We start from the raw sequence: 24,760 nt of genomic DNA, 5'->3' as shown, positions 1-24,760 counted from the left end.
GTCCAGTGGTTTTGGCGCTATCACTGTTCAAAATCCCTATGGAAAAATGAATGGGGAAACGTGTTCTGGGACCCTCCCTTTTTCTCAGCCTCCTGCTTGACAGATCACCCTGAAGCTTTCCAGACAGCAGCTGAAGTGAGCATCATATTTTCTTGGAACATTTCATGAAGATTCAAGAAAAGATACCAAAGTTATTAGTAAAAAAAAAATGCTCTTTCTATAGAAACTAGGTCCTAACTACAGCTACCTTGTGGCGACCGGCACTAGGTAATACATATATATATATATATATATATATATATATGTATATGAATTTCTAGTTTTTTTTTTATAATGTAATGTAATATTTTATTACCATATGTAAAGCCAATCCCCGCTGCGCATGGCCTGTGGCCGCAAATGGTGATGGGTTGGCCCCAGGACCTGGCCCTGCAGCCAACCCCCTGCAAGCAGCCAACCCCATGCTGTGAAGCTTGCTGTCCACGCCACCCCCCCCCCCCCCCAACAGGCCGTCAACCCCATTCTCTAAACAGCCTTCGGCATGGCAAGAGGTTGTCCAGCCCCTCCCCCGTGTGCAGCCAAACCCACGCTGTTCACGACCTTTGGCCCTGCGCAGCGGGGAGTTGGCCACACCCACCTGAAGACAACTAACCCCCTCCGGGCACAGAGCATAACACAAGTCTGCTCCCAGCCAGTGAGAGCATTTCTAAATCTCTTATTGAATGGGGGCGGACTTAGTGTTTGCTCCCATTTGTCAAGAGATTTAAAAATTCTCCAGCCATACAAGAAATAACACATTTTCCTGCCCATGCTCATCTGGGCAGGGAAACTAATGTGTCCCCGGGTGGGCTCCCTGGGACACACTCACTGAACCGGCCCATGGGGATGGGGTCCCCATGGCCTATAAATGCTCATGGAGGGAGTTGGCATGCCCCTCACCCTTTTCAACATATCACGCACACTGGGGGATATGCCTTCAGGGTCTCTTTAAGCCCCACCCCTTTTTAATACATTTCTGCCCAGGGAATGTGTCCCCGAGGCCTAAATTGGCCAGTAGAGGGGGGGCACAAATTCCCTTCCTTATTTTTTTTTTACCTCAACCTAGGGGAATGGGGTCCTCAGGACCGCTGAGGCTCGGGGAGGGGGCCACACGTTCTTCTCCCAAAAAACAAAAAATATGTGTTGCTCACCCAGACCCTCGCCCATCTTGGAGGGCGTGAGGTTGAAAAAAAAATACACAAGCGTAGTGCCAAAACTTTTTGTTTTAATTTGTTGCAGATTCATTAATCCATTGCCAATTTGCTGCAAATAAAAAAAAACGTTTTTGATCCCTTGGTGGGGACCCACCACCAGGCCTAGGGGTTCAGGGTATCCCTACTCTGACCATCCTTTGCCTTTTTTTCTGTTATTTTTTTTTAAGGACTTGAGACTCAGTCACTGGCAGAAAATAAAATATTAGCAGACTGTAATTTTCTGCAAGTCAAGTAGGATTGTCACCTGACTACTATTTTACCGTCATGATTGATTTTTTTTTCAGTCAAGGCTGGCAAAAAACAAACCCGGAATTTTTTCGCCATCTTTGAAATATAATTTTTAAATGGTATTTTCAGCAAGAAATTACTTCAGTGGCATTTCCAAGCTATCAAACTATTCTGAAATTGATGGTAAAGTAAACTTAGGCAAAATTGCCAAGTTAATAAAAGAATGAAGGGAATTTTACAAAAATCTCATTCAAGTGGCAGGCTGGGTCCCCCAGAATCTCAGAAAATGACCAAATGGCTGTTTTTTAGGTTTCACCTGCATGGCGCACTTGCGAGGTCTGTTGATGATAAAAATAAAAAATAAAATAAAAAGGGACTTAGAACCCGCCCCATACTTACCGGTCAGTTGCATTTTCTGGCTTCTGATTGGTCAGCAGCCTCAGGGTTATGTCCTCAAGATTCACCTGGACGGAAGTACAGTTTCTGGCTGCTAGCCAGTAGTTGGCAGCCAGTCTCCTTCCACATCCGCATGCTTTGGAAGATACTCATTTAAAAAAAAAAATTTTTTACTATTACTTTTTAGCGCTCCATAAGTGTGATGTTTTTTCAGATGGTCTCCCCTCCTTCATCGCATTTCTTGCATAGTGCATAGTTGTTGCTTGTTTTTTTCAGTAGGGATGACAGATTCATTGTTTTGTCCAGAATCACAGGACGTTGAGCTGACGCTGAGACTACAATGAAATGAAAGCAAGTTTTTTTGTTTTTGGGGTAGCATTTTCAAGAACAAAACATGTGGTGAATTGTCATGAATACAATCACACCAAACCCGAAATACGCGATCCGGTTTGTGTGTTTCTTCTGGCAAGTATTTGAAATTTACAAATAGGTGGTGGTAAAATCAAATAACATGCTGCGTTTTTGTAAACTGAGCTGGACTTTGAATACTTTGCTAAAATATGTGCCCAACAGTCTTTCTACTTTAAATGGCAAAGCCTTGGGGTTCACTGTAATCAACTGAATATCGAAATCTCACTTCAAGCTAAGAAACTGTTTTGTAGCTCAACACACACACATTGGTGTAAACACTCAGGTGCACAGACGGGGCACACACGAGGGGCAGAAGCACACAATAGCACACAGACTCAAAAACGCATGTGAATACTAAGTGGTGCACGCGCACACATACACACACCTAGATTTACAAATACCCTCTCACGTAAGACTAGAAACACCTACAGGCACTCACCCATTCATAAAGAAACACACACAGGCATGTATACACACACAAACACGGCTACAAACAGATGCACCCTCAGCACCCCATTTATAGCTGGTTTTTTTAAATTCTAAAGCAGAATGTCGGAGTCATTTTTTATGGGCAAGCACAAAGTGCTCCGTCCATTCTGTAACCTCTCTTTGGGCTTGAAACCACGCCGATGCCACGTCAGTCACTTACATTGGTTCATGGGCTTGCCTTTTAAAATCTTCTTGCTTTCATTTGTGAAAGGCATGCATACGTCATGTCTTTTCCGGTGTTTAGCCCACCTACACAGCACCGGTAAACTACTGAAACCATTCGAGGCTCCATGTTTTCAGCCTGGGGCCCGGACTACTTTATCTGTTTATTTTCCACACAGCACGATTGCGCTGCATTTTACATACTGCGATCGCGCTGCATTTTTTTTTTCTGCTTTACAACGCTAATAGCTCTAACTTGAGCAAATGCGAGACCCGTTGCATTGAAAATGCTTGTTCTTGTTTGCGGTAGTGCCCGTGACACATTTGCAGTGCCACTAGCTGCCATCTTCCCAGTTTAGTTTTATTGCAATTTATCAAACTTTCCCAGTATCAATCTTCACATTTTTCTCCTTATGGCCGACACATTTTATGATTTACTCCTCCTCTGCTTCACCGTTGGTGAGAACACATTGATTTTCACATTATAACTTTGCTTCCACCTTTGCACTTTGTTCCACCTTTGCACTTTCTCGCGTTCCATTGTATTCCACATCGCACTCGTGGAAGGCGTGTCATCCAGTTATATTTAACATTGGCACAGTCTTCCGTCACCGCAGGTATTGTATTTCTGAGACTCCTTTCCCAGCAGCACCGCTGTCTCCATCGCTGACCGGAGGCTGTGTGAAGCTGTGCTACCAGAAGTGTGAATGAGTTTAGGTGAGTGCGTCAACCTCAGTGAGCAGCGAGTGCGTCAACCTCAGTGAGCTGCGAGTGCGTCAACCTCAGTGAGCTGCGAGTGCGTCAACCTCAGTGAGCTGCGAGTGCGTCAACCTCAGTGAGCTGCGAGTGTGTCAACCTCAGTGAGCTGCGAGTGTGTCAACCTCAGTGAGCTGCGAGTGTGTCAACCTGAGTGAGCTGTGAGTGCGCCAACCTCAGTGAGCTGTGAGTGCGCCAACCTCAGTGAGCTGCGAGTGCGCCAACCTCAGTGAGCTGCGAGTGCGTCAACCTCAGTGAGCTGCGAGTGCGTCAACCTCAGTGAGCTGCGAGTGCGTCAACCTCAGTGAGCTGTGAGTGCGTCAACCTCAGTGAGCTGCGAGTGCGTCAACCTCAGTGAGCTGCGAGTGTGTCAACCTCAGTGACCTGTGAGTGTGTCAACCTCAGTGACCTGTGAGTGTGCCAACCTCAGTGAGCTGTGAGTGCGCCAACCTCAGTGAGCTGCGAGTGCGTCAACCTCAGTGAGCTGTGAGTGCGTCAACCTCAGTGAGCTGTGAGTGCGAATGTTCTAGGTGTTAAATAGGGGAACCCGTAGGGCTGTCTCACGTCTCTCCAAACATGCATCAAATGTCAACATTTTTGGCCCAGCGGTGTTGGGAATATCATTTTGTCGTTGAGTGTTGAAGCGGTTCTGGGCGCCTGCCTCTCGGCAGTCAGACTCGCCAAACCAATAAAACAGGGGCTGTCTCTGGGTGAGGTACAGTCCCGCTATCACAGAGAGCCAAACCAGCAAAAAACAGGACAGTCTCATCAGCGGAGACAGCTTGAGTGGAAAAAAAGCATAGATGAGTCTCAAGTTAAAAACGTCCCTCAATAGTCCCCCCAATAAACTGTACACTATTTCTGAAGAGCAAACGAGAATAGTTTTGTTACCTGAATAAGTTATGTTAATATTGTTTTTGCAGAGGAAGCGCGAAATTCATATATTTCCAATTAAACATAGATGGAGTCTTTCCACATGGTTGGGCATCAGTTGAGTACTTGTGCCTGACTACGTAAATGCAGAGAATCATACTTTACAGCTGCTATCATGACCACCGCCCCAAAGCACCCCAACTGAACTGTAGTGAGTACCAGATCCAATGTCTATGTTTAGTATCTTTATAACAACAAAATGGCAACGTGTGGTGTTTGTCTAAACGTTTAGGCATTTATTGCTGTGAATTGTCATGAATACAATTACAAAATATGCATAATGCGAGGTCCGGTTTGTGCGTTTGTTCTGGAAGATATAGGGAATTTAAAAGTACACGGTGGTAAAATTCAATAACAGATTGCCTTATAGTAAACTGAGCTGGGCTTCGAATACTTTGTTAAAGTATGTGCCAACAATCTTTCTGCCTTAAATGGCAAAGCTTTAGGGTTCACTGTAATCGATCGAATATCGAAATCACACTTGGAGGTAGGAAACCATTTTATAGCGCAACACAGACACACGCGCATTGGCACAGATGGGCAGGTGAGTGTGCTCAGACAGACACACATACACAAACCCACGTGAATACTAAGTTGCGCACACCTAGGTTTACAAATTCACTCTCACATAAGATGACCAACACCCACAGGAACCCAACAATTTACAGAGAAACACTTGAAAATACACACACAAGCATGCATACTCACACAAGCACCTCTTTAAACAGATGCCCATTCAAGCATTTTCTTACTGGGACAGACAGGCTGAGACACACAGACCTTCGCAGAAGAAATGCATGTAAAACCTGACGTTCACGCACTGAGACACAGCACACGCAGGCACACAGACACAAGTGCACACGTATAAACGCACATGCACACAGCCCACTCACCTCCTGACTGTATGAGCAACTAATCTGAGCGTCATATTTCCGACCTATCGTCTTGTTACCGGGTAGTACATTTCTACATACCACAAACACTGAAACGTCACTGTCACATAATGTAACTGGCATCAGTGTCAGCGTTGTAAGGTGTGTTTCAATGTCCGATCACTCAGAACTCGAGTATCACCAGGTCATGTGTCTGCTTCCCATCTGTTGATCATGTGTCTGTCATATGTAATGTCTAGCACTGCTGGAACAAGGGCTTCTAGACCATATACACGACCAGGCACATGGGGGCACATACAACATCCCGAAAAAACTAGGCTAAAAAGTGAAATTGGGAACAGACAACACAAATCCTCTAATTTCAATGTGCTGGAGACCAGCACAACATATCTTTTTAAGGCGCCAAATGAAAACCCTGCGTTTATTGAGCTGTTTAATCTGCCATGATTCTTATTTTTTATTACTATGCAGCTGCCCATTCAGCCTGCGCCGTACACACCCACCTCTCATAGAGACTGACGTGAAAGACCCTTTTTAGGAGAGGGTGGCAGAACCTTTTAAAGAGGGGGAGCTGGGGTGTGGTTCTGTAGATAACTCCTGAAGGAGAGGTAGAATAGAGGTAAAACCCCCCACTACAAACCATAATGGCAATTCTTAGTTATGCAGCTTCTATTTCCTGCAAAATAGTAGTTGATGCTTCGTGGCTTGCCCCACATCACGTGCCCTGGGTTTCCTTGATTTGATGCATGCTCGTTTCCTCTGATCATGAAAGAGTGCCTACTTAGGCAGCGCTCACTCTGAACACATTGACAAAGCCAACAGATTTTGCATAGACAAATGCTATTGGCCTTGCCAATGCTTGTTTTAAAAGATGGCAATCCTGTGGTCGCAGAAAAAGTTGAGTAAAGTTGGTTAATTAGAAACACCGTCGAGTCCTACATCTTTTCACCCCACCTTGACCTAATTTCATGCAAACACACTGCTGTCTGAAAGTCAGTATTTTGACGCCCTCACGCCCCACTGAGCATGGCTTACATGTGACTAGAGAACGGGTCCAGTATTGAGACCCTAACTTCGTTAAAACCTCAAACTGTTTTGGAAAATTCGACTGCTGACTTATGAACTAATGGCAACTGAGGTCCCTCCTACAGCTTGTTCTAAAGATGGCTGCTGCAGCTGAATATTTATCACAGAATATCTTCTCAAGACTATTCCCCAGATTGTACCACAACAGAGAAAGTTCATATTTTATTTAAGGATTTCACTGCACGTAACATGGAGTTGACTTTATTTGTAGCCAGCCCGGATTGTGACTACTTATGAAGCATGGCCAGTAAAACCGGCCAGTGTTTGTTCCAACAGGACACATAGGAGGGGAAGGCTTGTAATGTTATACGTAGAAGATTGAATAGCATTGATAACACAGTTACAACATGGGTGTTTTAGGTCTCCTTATGCAAGGCGCTACATAAATGTAATAATGTTTGATACAGAAGTGCATGGCGCAGCACACTTGATACCTGCTTGCATGCCTCTGCAATGATGCCTTTAATGCTGCAGCGAGTTTCCATTTCAAGAAATATTATATATAATAAGCATTGCGATGGACGGTTTAAAGAAATCAAAGCTTTTGTAATAACTTATTTTATGCATAGTGCGCACAACTGTAGTTACGCAGTTTCTGGCTACTGATGGCACCCATGTTTTCAATGGTGAAAGGTTGAATGTTTGCACTGGCCCAGCTGGGATAGGGACCCACGTTCCTTTCCTCAATAAGCACTGACCTGTACCAAGCCAATGAATAAGCAGCAGAGTTCCTCCTTTGAGGTGCCAGTTCCTCTCTCAGTCCTAAGTTTCCCAAAGCACTTATCAGTTGTTTTTCTTTCTTTGAAGGTCTTTCCCCTCAGAAGAAACCACAGAGAACGAGGAGGATGTCTACCGCAGCCTGGAGGAGTTGGCAGAGTGAGTTTCTTTTCATTCTTTGTCCTGGGGTCTGGGAAGGTGTCCTTGGGCCTTGTGTGCCTTTCATGCCTCTGCCAAGATGGTGTAATACTCCTTGCTCCGTCTGACTGCTCCCTATGGCGGGCTGAAAGCCCTCAGCGCTGGCTCTGCCCGTGGGTGATGCATCAGGTGTTTGGTCCAACATCTGCCATCACGAAGCATGCAGAATAGATATCTGAATAAGCGCTGTAGACAGGAGCGGCTCACGGTGCTAAAGAGGGGCGGGGTGGCACGCTCAGGTGGGGTCTTGGTAGGGAGCTATGGGTGGGGGGAGAATAAAAAAAATAAAAATCCTTACCTGAGTCGTCACCACCGTGCTGCTCGTCTCCTACGCAGACAGGCTGCAGGCAGAAGCTCCCAGCCTGCCCTGCGGCCAGTCCTGACGCTGCTCAGAGCAGCATTAGTATTGGCTGGGAGTGCCCAGCCAGGGCACTGCCAGGCAGATTGGGAGCGTGTGTATGCTCTCTCTAGCCCGGCAACACAGTGCGGGGCTGGAGAGAGCACACTGGGAATGTGTGTTGGGCCGGCCTGAGACGGACAGCCAAACATACATGCACAGTGACTCAGTGCTCGTCACAGTCTGTGACCCCACCCCTTTTCCCAAAAAACGATAATAAACATACTTTATAATCAATGTTTGGTAAAAGATTTGCAGCTTCCGGTGCTGGTGGTGGTGTGTAGCTCCTCTGCCCTTGCGGAGGATCCGTGCCTGGGTGTAGGCCGAGATGTAGTCTTAAAAATGTAAACTTCAAAAATGTAGATTGCAAAAATGAAAACTTGAAAATGCAGACTGCCAAAATAAAGTCGTGATAATGCAGACTACGAAAATAAAAATTCAACAATCTAGACATCAACAATAACAACATTACAGATTTTGACCTAGTAAAAATTCCCAAATTCAGTCAAACTCATGTTTCACTTGTAGGGATGAGTTAAACTACTACCCAGTCTCCTGGCCCAGCCTGTTTGTGGATATGTGTTTACTGCTGGCACGAAGAACATATCTGAACTATTTGAGTTAGTTAAGCTGGCAAGTTCTTTATGTTGGAGGCTGCGTTTCTGAGTCCTTGTTTTTCTCGTCTTTATTTTTAAGTCTATATTTTTCATACAATAAGTGGACAGTGAGCCACCCCTTAGAGAAGTGATGCAGAAATCCGCTCATTTTCACATCCCAACAAATTACTGTGGTGCAAACACATGTCTCCCTCCCTCCATCCGGAGGCAGCCATGTCCCTCCTGACTCCGTGCGCATCACCGTCATGGAACCATAATCTTTTGTTAATATGCCAGGTGATGTTTGCCGCGTTTCTCCCCGATGATAGCTGATAAAACACTAAACGTGTTGTTTAATAATTCATATCCGAGAACCAAGGTGTCAGTTTCTTAAACGACCGCACTCCCAAGGATGGATCCGGTGATTTGTGCGGAATTCTCAAACTGCGACTCATTTCACACATTGGAAGCCCCAGGATCCTTTAACTAATGTGCACAAACTCCCACGGGAGTACCCAATCTCTCGCCGCACGCTGGAACCATTTCCCCCTTTACAGCAGTACGTGAGCAGCTCATTCAAACAGCCTTTGTGTGTGTTTTCTTTTTATTCAAGCTCCGCTCCCGCCTTGCACCTCTGCACATGCCTTCTATAGCGAGCACACAAATGTGTGAGACCCAGTAGACAACATACAGGTTGCACATCTCTGCTTTGATCTGTCTCGCTGTGATCTGAACCTGCAACCATTATATGTTGAACACACATTTCAGCAGTAGGTGCACTAACCCATTGTGTTTTCTGAATGCTGTTGGCACCTGCATGCTGCACGTAGGTCTCTTGAGTCGGAGTGTTAACCCACTGAACTATCTCACAAGGTTTAGAGCCAGTGAACTGCAGAGTGAAATAAATACATTCATCCCATCTGGCATCCCACCCCATTTAACCCGAGAGACTGAAGCAGACTGTTTATTATCATCCTTTTCCCTTATATCTCCTTCACGTCCCCTCTTCTCAATCACTGATTCATTGTTGTCTGAAGATTGGCCTTTTATCTCTTTTCACTTTTGTTTTTACATTTGACTGATTTGTCTCTTTCCATTCTTTTTCATTTACTTTTACACTCTGTTTCGCATGTCTAACACTTTCCCTTTTGTTTTGCATCCTCTATCACAATCCGTTATTTGTGTATGTTCCTGCCATTTTCTTCCCGTTGTTTTTTTTTTTTGGTTTAGTTCTTTTCATGACGTTTCCTTTAGGCTACTCCTTGATATTTTTCTTTTAGTGTTGCCTCTTTCACTTAACCCCTTATTTTTCTCCATCACTGTATACATAGTTTTTGTCTCTTTTTCTTCTCCTATTTTCACTTTCTCCTGTACATTTAGGTTGGTGGTGATAAGTGCAGCAGAATGGTCTCTATGTATGGGAACTGATTTTGAGCTTCTTGGATTTGCTGAACGGTGCTGACGCGAGTGATCCAGTGAGACGATAGAAAGGTGCAATGGGGGCAAACAGCTGATGTAAGGGCCACCACAGGCAGGCCTTGGCGTCTGATCAGCTGAATTCTGTCCACCTATCCAAAGAAAAATCTACCCACTGATTGGCCTCCTAGCAAAAGTGGTGCAATGTACATCTCAGCAGAGGCACAGTGGGCCTCTTCCAGTTCTGGGACCTGGGCCCCCTGCAATGTGCTGTACCAATGACTGCTAAGCCCCGAGAGAGCTTGTCCCCACAACTTGCATAGGCAATGAATAATGCAACATCCTTCAGCCTCATCTCCATACATAATGAGCTGGGCTGCAGGCTGCCCTTACAAATTATGCGAGGTCAAGCAAGGGATATTGGGAGGAAAGTGGGATACTTCGACTTCCGTCCTAGCAGCTGCCACCAACTTCATTCTGATGATTAGACGAAAAATGTCATTGATAGCTCGAGTAGTCTTTCTGCATTAATTATGACACAGGAGAACACCATTATCATTACCAATCATGCCCGCAGGCATTGTGAGCTTTACATTGAAGGGACACGCAAGACCTTTACATGTAAGAAACAAACTAATCTGGGGGTTCGTAAAATTCTACCAGGCTTGTACAAGGAGAGCGTCTGATCTATAGGATAATAATTGCCCACCTGGCATTTAAGAATAAAAAGACTGTGAATGCTCATTATTTATAAAAGAGAAGCCTGACAGCATGTTTTAACGTGTGTGTGTGTGTGTGCACGCGTGCAGGATGTAGGGAGGAAGCAAGTAAATGTCATTAGGCAGTGAGAGCTGGGAGGGCTGGGGCATGAGTGGAGGGGCTGGGTGGAAGCTGGTGCTTATAAATACATAAATAAAAAAACACAAAAAAGCCAGGCAGAGAAACAGTGGTCCAGCTAGGGGGTGAGGGGTACATACGTGTGGACTGATGAGTAGGGATGTGAGGGAGGAAGCAGCACATGGTGGGAGAGCAAGAAAACATATGAACTCTCCATTAGCTCCACGATGCAAAGCCACCGATGGATTCAAGACATCCCGGTCAAAAGTACGGTAGAGAACCTGTGTTCCCAGGAAGGGATAAACAGAAGGAGAGGAAATAAAGTGTTGTAACTAATGAATCAAGCGAATGAGATAGACAAGAAAACCAACCAATGATAATCCGTAGACTGCCTCAAAGCCCTCTTGGTATTGTGCACAGTAGGTCTTCAAGAATAGACAGCTGATAAGGTCACAGTGAAAACTCTATCACAGGGAATCAATGGGATATATTTTGTGGGGTGCAGGGTAGGAGATTGCCCTAAACTAAATGAGCAATTAACCTAGTACTGGCTTTGTCCGTGGTGATAAATTAACTCTGACGTAGTGAACGAAGAAGACTGTGACTTCGAAGCCAGCTCTGCATCACCAATGATAAAGATTCCAGGAGGTCCCTTTGTTTAACGATGTCTAAGACACCTTTTATGACCAGCCTTTTAAGTTTAAGAGCCACTTGGTAGTTATAGTTAGGAAACTTTAAGGCTGTTTTTGACAAATTTTCAGAAAACTTTCCCAAAAAGTCCACTCCATCTCCTTCCTGGAAAGATTCAGGTTGACTAGCCAAGTGAGGGCCGAGAAAAATCGGGGTCCCAAAAACCAATTTCCAATGCAATATTCCATAGTAAAATTGAACACTGGTAGCACAAAAATGGCTGAACGGAATAGCACCAGATTTGCAGAAAGTTAGATCTTGGTCTAGATACCATTCTTTTATTGATGTAGTGTAAATCAGTTCATGTAAATCAATACAAGAGAGAGTGAGAAGGGGCCTCTGTGTTACCAAACAACACTTTTTACCTTTGTAAAGGACCCCTCACCCACCAACCTAGTTAGTGGCATGCTTCATCACCGGGGTCCCACTCTGGGTGCCTAGCGCCTCTGGGGTGTACTTCCATGCCTGATTACACCTTAGCAGGTCAGAGGTTTTTTTTGTGTGTGCACCTGAAGTATGTTCTGTGCATCAACTAGGAACACAAAAAAGTGTTATTTAAAACTGCCTAAAGGGCGCCCTTGTACATGTTCACCTTTTATTGTATGTGTTCTCGGACAAAATTAAAAACAATGTGTGATGATGTACTTGGAACTATGATGTGTTTCTACATCTAATTTAACGTCAACATGCTTCAGCCATTGATCCGTGTGCCGCAAAGGGGTCAATATGGCTTTCTTCAGGATCTACTTTTATTTGCATCAGCTCCCTAAGACTGGTGCCTGTATAATTCGCCATTAACTCGTGAATCTTTTTATAATAGCACAGCTCCTTGTAAAGTAAAACACTGTAATCAGGTGTGGAAGCACACCCCGGAGGTGCTAGGCACCCGGAATGGGACCCTGTGATGAAGCATGCCACCAACTAGGTTGGTGGGTGAGGGGTCTTTTGGGAACAAAATAATATACCTGCGTTCCTTGTTTTGATTGTGTAAATCAAGTTAAGCCATGAAGGAAAGGGAGCTTGGTCTGAGGACTGAAGATGCTTTCTTGTTATTGGATAGGTCCAAAAGGAGTGCTAGGAAAACATGGATTTGTGGCCACTCTATCATGGAATGATATGGCTTTAGAGGCGGGCAGTGAACTTAGTTAATGCCCACTTTGTGGTAACTGAGGGACAAATGACTGTGTCCATATGTGGGTCTGATTCACCTGGGGGAAAACAACCTGGTACGAGTTACTACGTTGAGATTGATTAAAGTAGTAAAAAAAAAATCTGGGACAGTTAGATGCACTAGCTTCCCACAAGGGTATGGAGAGGTGGCAAGAAGCTGGCTGTGACCAAGAGAGTAAGGAGATGTTGGCTTTTTGCAAGGCTGAAGGGGATGAACTGGTGAGAGTTACAGAAAGATGTGGTGTATGATTGCTCCCTGTTGTTCCTCCAGGCACCTGTCGCTTTTGGGAAGCAGAGTTTATTTGGAAAATGGGACTGGGGTGTTGGACGACTGGTGTACGAGACAATGGTGAGGAATGGAAGGAAGAGATTAGGTTAATAGGTAAACAGTCCAACAGAAAGAATACAGGGAGAGTGAGAGGTGGGCGGAAACATGAACTGAGAGGTAGGCCTTAGGAGGGGCAATTGTTTAGGGGTAGAGGGTTGAGATAGTTATTCTCTGCCTAATTGTTGTTTAGGACATGTTAAGGTGTGTGCCATAGCCAAAGGTCTGAGCAATGAGAGCCACCTTGCTCCTGAATAAAGCAACATTTTATCCTTCAATGAATGTGTTGATGACAATTGTCTCCCAACACATGCAGCTCTTGCGGAACAGTGACTGCTGGGATAGTTTTTCCTGGCACTTCCGGGGTTTGACAAGGAAGACAAGAGCAGCCCGTGCAGTGTCTCACATCCTGTAAGTCCTAAGATTAAAGCACTTAAAAAGTTCAACTTTTGGTAGAGCTCTATTTCTGTGCTCTCCATGTGGCACAAAGTCCCTTCTTGGGAAAACGAAGGAAGGAAAACGCAGGACTGCCAGGAGAGATTTGTGGAGCCATCGAAGCTCGACAGTTGGACAAATGAAAGAACATGTTTACGTCACACTTAGCAAACTTAAAAGCTGAAAAACACTCAAAGGGCATGAGCAGCTCAACAATGTGAAAGGTTCTTTACATGGCTTCAAGTTGTTATGCTTTTGTGGTGATGCAGTTACAGCATCCTGTTTAGATCTTTACACCGTACACATTCCTGCCAACTACGCAGGGAAATCCTCAAATTGTGAGGTCTGTGGTCGTCATGCCCTGAAAACTTCAGGTCGCTTTTTCCTGCTTGATCCTCTGGTGAAGACCTTCTCCTGTGCCGCTGAGCACAAGCCTACAAAAGTCGTGAGTTGAAATGGCTAATGGATGATGAGCAATAGCCCATGGGTCCAGTTCGGTAGGCACTTAGTACACTGTGTAAAGTACCCCAACAAAGGGTTACGTTTAGCGAATGTGCCTGCTGTTACTTAATCCCAGCAACTTTACATATTTTTTTAAAATTTAGACTGTTGATATTGTATTCGAGTGGTTCTTAGCCACAAGGCGTTTTCCCCTCACATTCTTCTGTTTGGCTTGAGGCTAGTACTGTGTAGTTATGTGACTGCCAAATACTCAGTTTTAACTACCTCAACAGAGAGCCACCACTGTGGTTGTTCATCATGTTCTTCATTGGATGCAGTGTGCCAATGTCTATTCCAGCTTGCCACTTGGTTAATATCTTTTACGTCAGTCCATTTAAGTGAAGGCATCTGCATGTTAACCTTTGTGAGTGTTCACTTATTGCTTAGTGAGTTCGACAGTGAAGAAATTTCCTTCTGCTAGAATTTAGTTTTTTTCCTTAATGTTAAGCAAGTGCCTTTAGAGAACTGCAAGATTCCTATTTCTGCACCCACATCCACTGAGGACAAAAAAGCAAAGCCTAGATGTATTTTCTATCATCAGTGTCCAATACTCAGCATTTTCCTGGTGGAGGCAAGAAAATGCCATTTACTGTTTTGCGCCTTTTAGCAAGGTGGCAGTATTATGTGGTATGACTGACTGGTGGAGAGTCTTACTATGTAGTACAAGCACATTACCCAGTAGTGGACCTCGGATTCACTCTCAGCAAACCCTAGCTCAGTCCTGGTAGTGTGGCAAAGAGCTATCAGGCTTCTTAAAGGAACTTGTGTAAAGCATTTCACTTTACCAACATGGACGATAAGTAAATGACAAGACTTGAAAGAAATCAGACACCAATTTAGAAAAAAAGGCTAATTTTTATACAATTTAGACACCAAAACAAACTTTTTAAGTTTCACACAACCGGAGTTATGAATTTTAGAAGCTTTGGAAAATAGGGTATTTTCACTGTTTAAATGGCTCACATTGAATTCAGTGGAGAAAATTAAAGTATGCACTCGGGTACTTGCAGGGTAACCTCCAGGGCACTCTACTGGACTTAAGGTTCCATGGGGCCCTAGACCAAGAGTCAACAGTCAGTTTCTTCTTACCTTGCCAGTGGAGCCGGGGTGCAGAGGTGCTTTGGCTGTCCTTGGCACTGACTTGGTCTGCAGTTGCTGGCACGTTTACACCACTTGGCAAACAGGTACTTGGGGGTGGACATACGCTCTACCCTTTGGATGTATAGGTCTTTGGATAGGGGGGGGCAGGACCAGGAATCAAAAGTTGGAACTTCACCACCACGTACAGTGGCTCCGGGTGTAGAGGTGGCTTCTAGCTGTGAATCACAGGAGCAGGTCACGCTAACGCTGCTTTGCTGCTCCTCTCAAGGTCACTCTCTTCAGGATGCAGAACCACAGGAGAGGGGTTGTTGCCGACGTCAGTCTCTATGCTGTGGGTCTGCTCAGGAGTCAGTGAATTCGGAGTGGCCGTCGGTTTCTGGATTGGCAAAAGACAAGCCTTGGGACCTGCAAAGGTGGTCTGCTGGTACTTCTACCGCGGGGGTTGTCCAGCAGTGAGTAGAGGCTTGAAACATGGCAGAGGCCTCACTCCCACCCTTTGGATGCCGGACACTAAGTTTCTTTAGGCTCACTCACAAGGAGCATGTTAGGTCGCATTTCTTCGACTTCAGCACTGCCTTTACTCCTGCAGTTGACATGGGACTGGTACCACCAGTCGGGGGAGTCTTTCTTGGATTCTTGGTGTCCACTGGGGTCCCTCTTCCTGGGACCCACAAGCTTTTACCCTGGGCACACGTTGGCCCCTCAGTTCCGATGGTGGTCTCCTTAGGTCACTTCTATTTCCTGTCTTTCCTCTGTGGCTGGAGTCCAGGTCCTGTTGTTGGTGACGATATATTTTTGGTGCCTCTTCTTCCTTGTAAGTAGGAACTAAGGTTCTGGTGCCCCTTAAATATGGTTTAGGGGACGTTAAGGGTGAGGGTGACAGTGGGCAATGGGCTGCTAGTCCCCGCGGCTAGCCGTCCCTGTAATGACCACTTCCTGTGGTAGCGGGTCACTTTCCTACCCAGAATCCACTAAACCTAAGGGTTGCAAAGATAGCAGAACCCTCTCTCGGCAGCACCATCACTTGTCCCTAAAGGACTTTTGATTTTTTATAATATGGTAAAAAAAAGTAAAGGTAAGATTGATGCTTGGTTCTTTGTCCTCTGGACCAGGCCTTAGGCAGGCACAAACAGTTTATTTACCTCAATTATGATTGAAACGGAATGGGACACCATGTCTACAGCAGATGTTAGCAGCTCCACTATTTATTGTTGCCTGGCCACGTGTCAGCACTGCGCCATGACATCACATACACAAACACACACACCCTCTAATCCTCTCTGCCCCTGTCAGAATGTTGCATCTTGGGTGAAATGTTTTTTTTCTCCATATTTTAAACTTCAATAAACATGCTAAGAACAATAAAACGTGAATTCATGAATTGCTCTCAATTAGGCTTTCTGAAATCCGATGAAAATGGCGTCGCCTACCTGCCACTGGTGTCATTTGCATGGAGCGCACCAGATGCTCGTCTGCCAGGCTCCGGGTTCCGTCGGTGCGGCGGGAGAAGGGGACAGATGGCGGCCTCCTTGTGGGGTTTCGTGGCTCACTCAAGAGAGGCGCTCGTTTTACCTGACTTTGCTTTTCCGCTCGGGGCGCAGCTGGTGGAACTCCTCGCGCTCTATTCCAAAAATTTAATCCAGACATAATGACACCAAAATGGCTGCTAAAATTATATCCCCCTTAAACAGAGCATGAAAAGTGCTTCCGACGGCAAGCAGGTGCAGGTGGTCTTTCGCTGACTTAGAAATGTTACTCCCATAATTTAGGTTAGTTTTATCCTTTTGTGTGAAACTCATTTTTTTTACTTTATAGAATGAGATGCTGTTTTAGTTATTTCCAAATTCTTCAAATTTATCTTTCTTTTTCCGAAGTCCTTCGTTGTTTTTGAGCAGAATTTCAACCTTTTCAAAAGAAACAGATCTTCTATCTTGCTGTAAAATTTATGCAGCAAGCATTCACCCAGTGCATGTGTTAATCTGGCTGTACCAAATAACTTTTCCTCTGGATTAATGCTTTTATATTTGGTACATTTTGTGTGCTTGCCATGGTGTTTGCACTCCTCATTCTTGAGTTGAGTCTTGTTTAGTACTAATTCTGTGTCATTTATCAAGTTAACTTTAAGTCAGTGCTTAATTTGTTTTAAAAAAATATGAGCGGAGTGCCCAAATTATTTTTGCGGAGCCAGTCACGTGTTCCACCCCATTTCTGCCCCACCCTATATTTCCTGTCTTTTTACCGCACTTAATTTAACTCCCAAACCTGGATTTATAGCAACTATGTTTATTCCCATCCGACTCTCACATCCCAATAATGCTGGAAATATAAATAATTTCCTCTGAGAACCGACCATTGACTGAAACGGTAGGAATGTGATGAGGGCTCTCCTGGTGAAAATGAATAGGCTGCATGTGTAACAAGTGCTTTACGAACTCAACACGGCCTAATGCATGAGTACCAGCACATCTCTCTGCCTTAGACTTATCCCTACTCAACCAATCTGCTATACTTTAATGGGGGGTGGTATAATCCTGCTCAGCAGGCCTAATATACTTTAAATAAACCAGGACTACAATTTTCAGTAGAGCTTCTATACCAGTTGGGTCATGTCTAATGGGGTGGTCCATGCAGCAGCCAAAGTAGGACAGTGGCATTGGTTGGGGTACCAAATGACACTAAAAGTCAAGAAATTTTGTTTTAGTTGTAATGCCCGACATCCTTGCACCATTCCTAAAGCTCCACTACCCGTAGCAGCGACACTCGAGTATTTTGAGCATTGATGATGGAAACCCATTAGGTCTAATTTATCCCTATCTGTCTGACCGAAGTCCATCATCAGTCAATGCAATGCACCTTTTTTTAGGTCACACAGCAGCAATACCAAGATGCTGATTTGTGGGTACGATTACTCTAGGTAGTACTGGTACTTTTTTGCCCAGTAGACATTCCTAAGAAGCCATGACGTTAAGGTGGGTGAGAATCTCTCCTCCCGTGCTCATATTAAGGCTCTATCTGGATGTTTTTCAGCACAGCATCTTGAGGAAAATGCAGCTGCTTTGTTGCTGGTTTATCAGAGGGCCTATTTTCTCCTTCTATACTTCTTTCTCAGACAGATTATTGCAGTGGCTTAGACCCAGGCCTGACCAGTAGCCAGCCCCAGTGGTGATGTCTACATATTATCAGTACATGCTTGGCTACTGAAACCAGAGGTAGCCAAAACATTCTGCCTGCCACGGTACAGGTCCCTTGACTCACGTTCAGTCCCAGGATTCAGTTTCCATCACTGTGCCCCGATGCGTAAAGCCGTCTACCAAGACTATATTTTAACTTATTGATTTAAGCATTAAACACACATCTACAAGTCACAGATCTGTGACCGGCTCACTGCTGAAGTTGTTCAGAATCTGGATGGGGTTTGCTGGTTGATGCTCCCTTGCAGATGAGGCCACAAGCCTCCGGAATGCCCGGGAGAAACATTGAATGATGGGGGCAGTTGCCATCTAGAAAACCATGTCCAAGGAGCAGTTGTTTATCCTCAGAGCAGCCACTCCAGTAGGTCGAGGTGAGCCATCACCTTTAGGCCACCAATTGTTGGGCGACCCAAGTTAAAAGGGCCTTCTACAATCTGTACTCCTGCAGGTACGTCTGTATTTTGCCTCATGCGCTAAAAGTCCTCTCATATTTTAAGCTCCTCAAATAAATGTCCCACTATGTTTTTTTGTTCAGTACTTGGAGCTTTCATTGGTATGTGAAATCTTTGACAGGACATTGCCTCCACTTCTAGTGCTTAATTTATAAACAAAAACATGCTGGTGCCCAAAGCTCTCCTTTGAAACACAAGGCTGCTGTAATTAAGTGTGCATCCATAGAATACTGAAGGAGCGTAATCCTGAAGCCATCTCGGGCCACTTCAATCCATTTACAGCCACTCCTTGCCCCTTCAGCTCACTCTTGCAGCTTTCTGCTTTTTCCCTATGTGACGCTTTTTCGTTTTTCTCTTCCTCCGTCTTTCCCATATGTGTGGTTTGCATGCAGTAAATGCTGGAGGCAGAAAAATAAATGCCGGCTCTCAAAAATAAGTGATGGTGCCTCGCACCAGAAACTACAAGCACAAATTAAGCACTATGCACTTCTCTGTATTGCTGCATACTGGTGTTGAATAGTACCAGCACTTTACACCCTGCTAGTCTTGTCTGTGCACTTCTCTCTAGACTTGTTGTGAAGCAGCAGTACTCGCACTTTTGAGTCGGGTTGCCCCTCAATTATTGGACGCTATCATCACTTCCCAGCAGAACTGCTTCACTTCTAATTACAACAGTGCGGTGCTTCTCAGCAGGACTGATAGAATGTGACTGGAGCAGTACATAAACTTCTCAACAGGGAGCAAGCATTTTCCCTGTTAAGCAATTGCATGTGCCCTCTTGCTAAGTGCTTTGTTGAATCATGCACTACTATTAAAGTAGAATCATTCGGCATTGTACTACACAGAGCGCAGCTCCTTCCCCAAAATTAAGACACAAGATAAAAAGGATGTTTCTCCACCAGTCTGTGTACCCACAAATTCAGCATGCAACTTTAATCTGTGGCACAAGCTTTAGCGCAAATGGCCCCAGCTAGGAATCCCCCCTTCCAAAATGAACCACATCCAGAGTTGTAGTGACCTATATGGCGGTCTGACAGTGCCAGAAGGGCTGGTCCGATAGGTCATGGTGAGGGCTGTTTGTGGACCTGTTCCATGGTCTAGTGGTCCAGGTTTTAGGTCGCGCACGCAAGCGCTTTGACCTGTTGCAAGTCTTTTGGGCTTTTAACAACACCCACAGCACGCCCGTCACTTTCACTTGTTTGTGGGCTTGCCTTTAAAAAATCGTTTGTTATCATTGGTAAATGCTTTACGTTTCTCCTTCCTTCAGGCTGTTTTGTTACCGCCTTGGACAACGACCCTGTTACATGGATAATTGCACGTTTGCCAATACATTTGACTGCGAGCGAACTTCTTTTCCTTTTGTGTCTCTCCTTCGTGCTCGTGGCGGCCCAGGCGCTTGGAATTGGCTCTTTTTTTTTGTTCTAAACATTTGATTAATTTTCGAAATACAAAAGAAATAACACCAGACAGAACAAAAATAACATATAATATGATGGAACGAGACCCCAATATTGATAACATATCACATATAGTAATAAACGACAAAAAGTACAACTATTATGTATGTATCTATATAAAATCAAAAAATAATTATTAACTTAAAAAGAAAATATAAACGTACTCATCTGATATAGTTGCGATTGCGCATATACGGACAAGTGCAAAATGACTCATCAAAACTAGTTTTTAGATTTAATTTCCCTGATTTACCACAAATATTGCCTGCACCAAGCACACATGCATGTGGCCTTCTCTATCTTGCAAAACACGATTTGCAAATCTGGTATACTATTTTAGCTATGGTTCGCTAATTTGGGGTGCTTATTTTCCGTCCCAGCTGGGCCCTAACCACATAGATGGGAGCTTGTTTTCATTCAGACATGTACACTAAAGAAGTGATAATTCACTTGGCCCTTCGGAAAGCTCTTGAGGCCTCCGCAAGAGTTAGGACAGTGTATGATGTTGATTGAAAATGCCTCTTCTCTGAGCACACTCAGAATGTCTTGTTTTGTACTCCCTGCAACATTGACATTTAATGTTGACTTTTCATTATGACGAGTCAGATCGTGGGTGGAATGTCAGCTTTGATTTCCCAGTAATAATGTAATTACCCTTTGGCATTCTAGGGCCCAGTTTAAAGAGTGGCACCGTGCCAGATTTGCATATGTCAGTCTGTCAGGTGGGATGGTCTTCCACATCAACCCTGGCTCTGCTGCGAGCATCATTCTTTCTCAATGGGAAGTGAATGTCTAAAACTCAGTTCACTTTATTTTTTGACATTAAAAATTGCATTGCTGTATTATAGAACTTTACAATTATGTCCTGTATGCACTAAATGTTTCTTGTTTTCTTTGATAAACAGTACCTTCAAATTGTTAAACACACAAAGAACAAGAATTTGTATGAAAGCTGAGATATTGTCTTTTCGGCACTAGATGTATTAGTTTGCAACCTTGCAGAAAAATAAAATAAAGAACCCAAATAATGGAAAACCCATTTACTAGAAAAGCAAATTAATAGAATGCTGTTTGGTTGAAAAGAAAGGGAAACCTCCAAGAACAGCTTAACAACTAAAAGAAAAAATGCTTTCTCAGTGTTATCGATAAAGAGGATAAAGAAAAGAGGTAGAAGGCAAAGTTAGAGACACAGGGAAGGGAAAAGGAGAAATGTGGGTCCAGAAACCCCCACTTCCCAACGAAAAGGTAGGAAAATGGAGAATGAGACACAGGGAAATTAATTGTATTTAGGAAAATGGTTAAAGGGGTGTTGAAGTAAAAAAAAAAAAGAAAAAGGGGGGGAAGTGGGGCAGGATTCAGGAAGAAAATCAGTGTAAAGAAGTTAATGGGTGAGGTCACCTCCCCTCCCCAAAATAAGAAATTTGAAAACTTGAAGTGTCGTATAGTGACAAGATGTGGGATGAGAGTGAGATGAAGCAAAAAAAGGATCAGGGGCAAACCTTGCAGAAAAAGCAACATGGATAACCTATTTTCAAGATTAGTAGAATTTATACCTAAACCATTCTATGAACTGGGTTACTACTAAAAGTTTAATATTAGTCATCTCTATAATTTTAGTTAAACCTTTTCTTTTTCTTTTTTTGGGTGAAATCAATTCTCACAGTTGGCAGCCAATTAATTTTTTTTCATCATAGCTGGAGGTATTGTTGTGTGAACCAATATAGCGCTGTATCACCACAAACAAGAGGCGCTGTATGGATTACTGCTATGTGTGTGTAAGCTCTGGCTGAGATTGCATGACATGATTCAGGAAGTGATGGTTAAGGGATGGAAGCATGCCACTAGGGACACAGTGTAGAGTTATTGTTTACGTTTTGAAACTGTTTTATCATTGATTCTACTTAATGCTTGCTTCATTTTATACAAATATACAGGTACGTCGACCTGAGTGTATGAGTCACGTGAAGTCAGAAACATCTTCCTACTAGTCCAGCTCTTCTCTGAGATGCATTCATATATACCCAGTATGCTTCAGGGTTGATTTTTACATTCGGATAAATGTATTTTTTTTCGCTTAGCTATCCTTCCAAATATGTATTTTTGTTGCCAGATTAAATTTCTAGACCTTTCATATGGCCAGCTTTTCTAAATTTCTACTTTGAGCATTTTATTCCAATCATTAGAGACCACAATTCCCAAAGCAAAAGAAAGTAGCCAATGGTTCTCTGCGGCATTACCTCTTTACCATTGTTTTGACTGAATGACTTGTATCCATCCACCGCTTGAAAGCGTGTGTCTTGTCTAGCTGTCTTCCTCGTGTGCTGCTTCTCGCCTACCAAACACAAGCTGAACCCCATGCGTGATCTCTGATGCTCTCTTCCTCAGATGGTGATTTGCCCCTCCTCCCTTCACCCGTTTTTTAAATTTTATGTCCCTACCCACCCCAAGCTCAGTCCTCCTGATCATCCGTTGCTTCTTCACCCCTCACTGGTGTTTGCATTTTTGCGTACCTTTTCTGAAAGGCCAGATGCACCCGTATCAAAAGCGCTTTTATGCACCAAGCATTGTTATTTATTAAACGATATATGTGGTCTCCACCAAATTCAATTGGTCAATAAAAAAAGGTGCCCACGTCACTCAGTAGGCGTAGATGCAGTGCTTAATTTGTGCTTGTTGTTGCCGGTGCTGAGCACCGGCACTTATTTTTGAGGGCCGGTGCTTATTCTTCTGCCTCAAGCATTTGCTGCAAGCAAAAGACACATATGGGAAAGATGGATGAAGGGAAAAACAAAAAAGCGTCACAAAGGGAGAAAGTAGAACACTGCGAGAGTGAGCTGAAGGGGCAGGGAGTGGCTTTGAATGGATTGGAGAGGCCCAAGATGGCTTCAGGATTACGCTGCCTCAGTATTCCGTGCTCGCACATTTAATTGCTGCAGCCGCGTGTTTGAGGAGGGCTTTGAGCATCGGCACCTTTTTATTTACAAATTAAGCACCGCGAAGATGTGTAGTGATGAACGCCCGCACCAACAGAATGAGGCGACTGGCAACAAGAGCTGCATCATGGCACTTTTTTTCTTCTTTTGTTTTCTGATGGTGCTCTGCAGCATTGGCAGAAAGTAGTAGCAAAGCCAATAGGTCCAAATATAGATACATATTAGAGTTTCCATGGATGTGCATCTCTGCAGATATTATTGCAACTGAGCACTTTATTTGTGCCACATTAAAAACATTCTCTGCTCAGTATGCATATGTTACTCATTTGGGATTGAAATCATTCAAGTGATTTGGTGTCGTAGGCTTGACAGCCACGTCCTAACTTTCCAACTATTTGTTTTTGCTCCTTAATCCTGGTTATTGTGTACTCTATTATAAAGTGTGTGTTTATGCTGTTTATGGAGTTATGTTTAAACAGTCTTTCAGATTTGCAATAATGCAACCCTTTAGTCTGCCTTTTGTAACCAGAAGGTGCTAGGGACCAGGGCACTTCACTGACTGTACCAGTGTTTGCTTGTTACCAAAGCAAAAATAAAGCATACACCTGCATATGTGATAACCATGCTAATCAGTAGGAAAGGAAAACTTCCTGTGAGGTTTGCATACTGAAAGTAAATTGGCACAAAACCACAAGCAAGCAGATTGAACATCAGTGAAGTGAAATACTGATCTTTCTGATGTGAGAATGTGTAAGGAAAGCCCCCCACTGACCCCTGTTAAGCTGCTGTTCAGTTGTATAAGCCATTTGGAAGCAAGAAGAGAGAAATAACTAGAAGGGTATAAGGCAGGCACAGCTGCAGCCAGTCCACAGACCAATAACAGGCAGCCGACTGTTAAACGCTAGAAGCAAGTGCTGTAAAAAACGCAAGTAAAACCAATATAGGGCACCGGACCTAGGGCCAGATGTACGAAACGTTTTGCATGGCACAAACTGCGAAATTCGCAGTTTACGCCATGCAAAACGGGCATTGCGATGCACATTCCCATTTTGCGAGTTGGTAACCTGGTTACCGACTCGCAAAATGGGAATGCGACTCGCAAATAGGAAGGGGTGTTCCCCTTCCTATTTGCGATTCGCATCGCGATGCAGAACTGCTTTGTGACCGCGAACGCGGTCGCAAAGCAATTCACAGTTAGCACCCATGTGAAGTGGGTGCTAACCCATTCCCAAAAGGGAAGGGGTCCCCATGGGACACCTTCCCCTTTGTGAATGGCCCAAAAAATATTTTTTCAGAGCAGGCAGTGGTCCTTTGGACCACTGCCTACACTGAAAAAATGAAACCAAATGGTTTCATTTTCTAGAGTGTATTGCAACTCGTTTTCCTTTAAGGAAAAAGGGCTGTAATACCCCCCCCAAAAAACTGCTTTATTAACAAAGCAGTCACAGACATGGTGGTCTGCTGTCTCCAGCAGGCCACCATCCCTGTGAGTGCAGGGAATCGCAAGGGGGTCGCAAATTGCGACCCACCTCATTAATATTAATGAGGTGGGTCTTTGCGACCCCCTTGCGATTCACAGATGGTGTCAGGGACACCATCCTGCATATGGGATTGCAACTACCAAATTGCGAGTCGCAATCCCATTTCTTCCTACATCTGGCCCCTAATGCGGACAGGATTAGTGACTTTTCAATTTCAGGTACTTTTGCTTATGATTAACCTGGTAAAAACCTGACT

The 24,760-nt window shown here is 44.2% G+C and overlaps 1 protein-coding gene across 2 annotated transcripts in view; it reads left to right on the top strand.

Moving 5' to 3' along the window:
* The window catches only part of VAV2 (vav guanine nucleotide exchange factor 2), a 708,430-nt gene that overhangs the window by 469,315 nt on the left and 214,355 nt on the right, over window positions 1-24,760 (top strand). For both annotated transcript variants that reach the window (XM_069241562.1, XM_069241561.1), the window contains exon 4: window positions 7,415-7,483. In XM_069241562.1, the coding sequence (XP_069097663.1) occupies window positions 7,415-7,483 (69 nt within the window). The remainder of the gene's footprint in view (window positions 1-7,414; window positions 7,484-24,760) is intronic.

This window comes from Pleurodeles waltl, chromosome 6 (assembly GCF_031143425.1).
Source record: "Pleurodeles waltl isolate 20211129_DDA chromosome 6, aPleWal1.hap1.20221129, whole genome shotgun sequence".
NCBI classification, from domain to species: domain Eukaryota; kingdom Metazoa; phylum Chordata; class Amphibia; order Caudata; family Salamandridae; genus Pleurodeles; species Pleurodeles waltl.
This window is presented reverse-complemented; position numbering and strand designations above follow the sequence as displayed.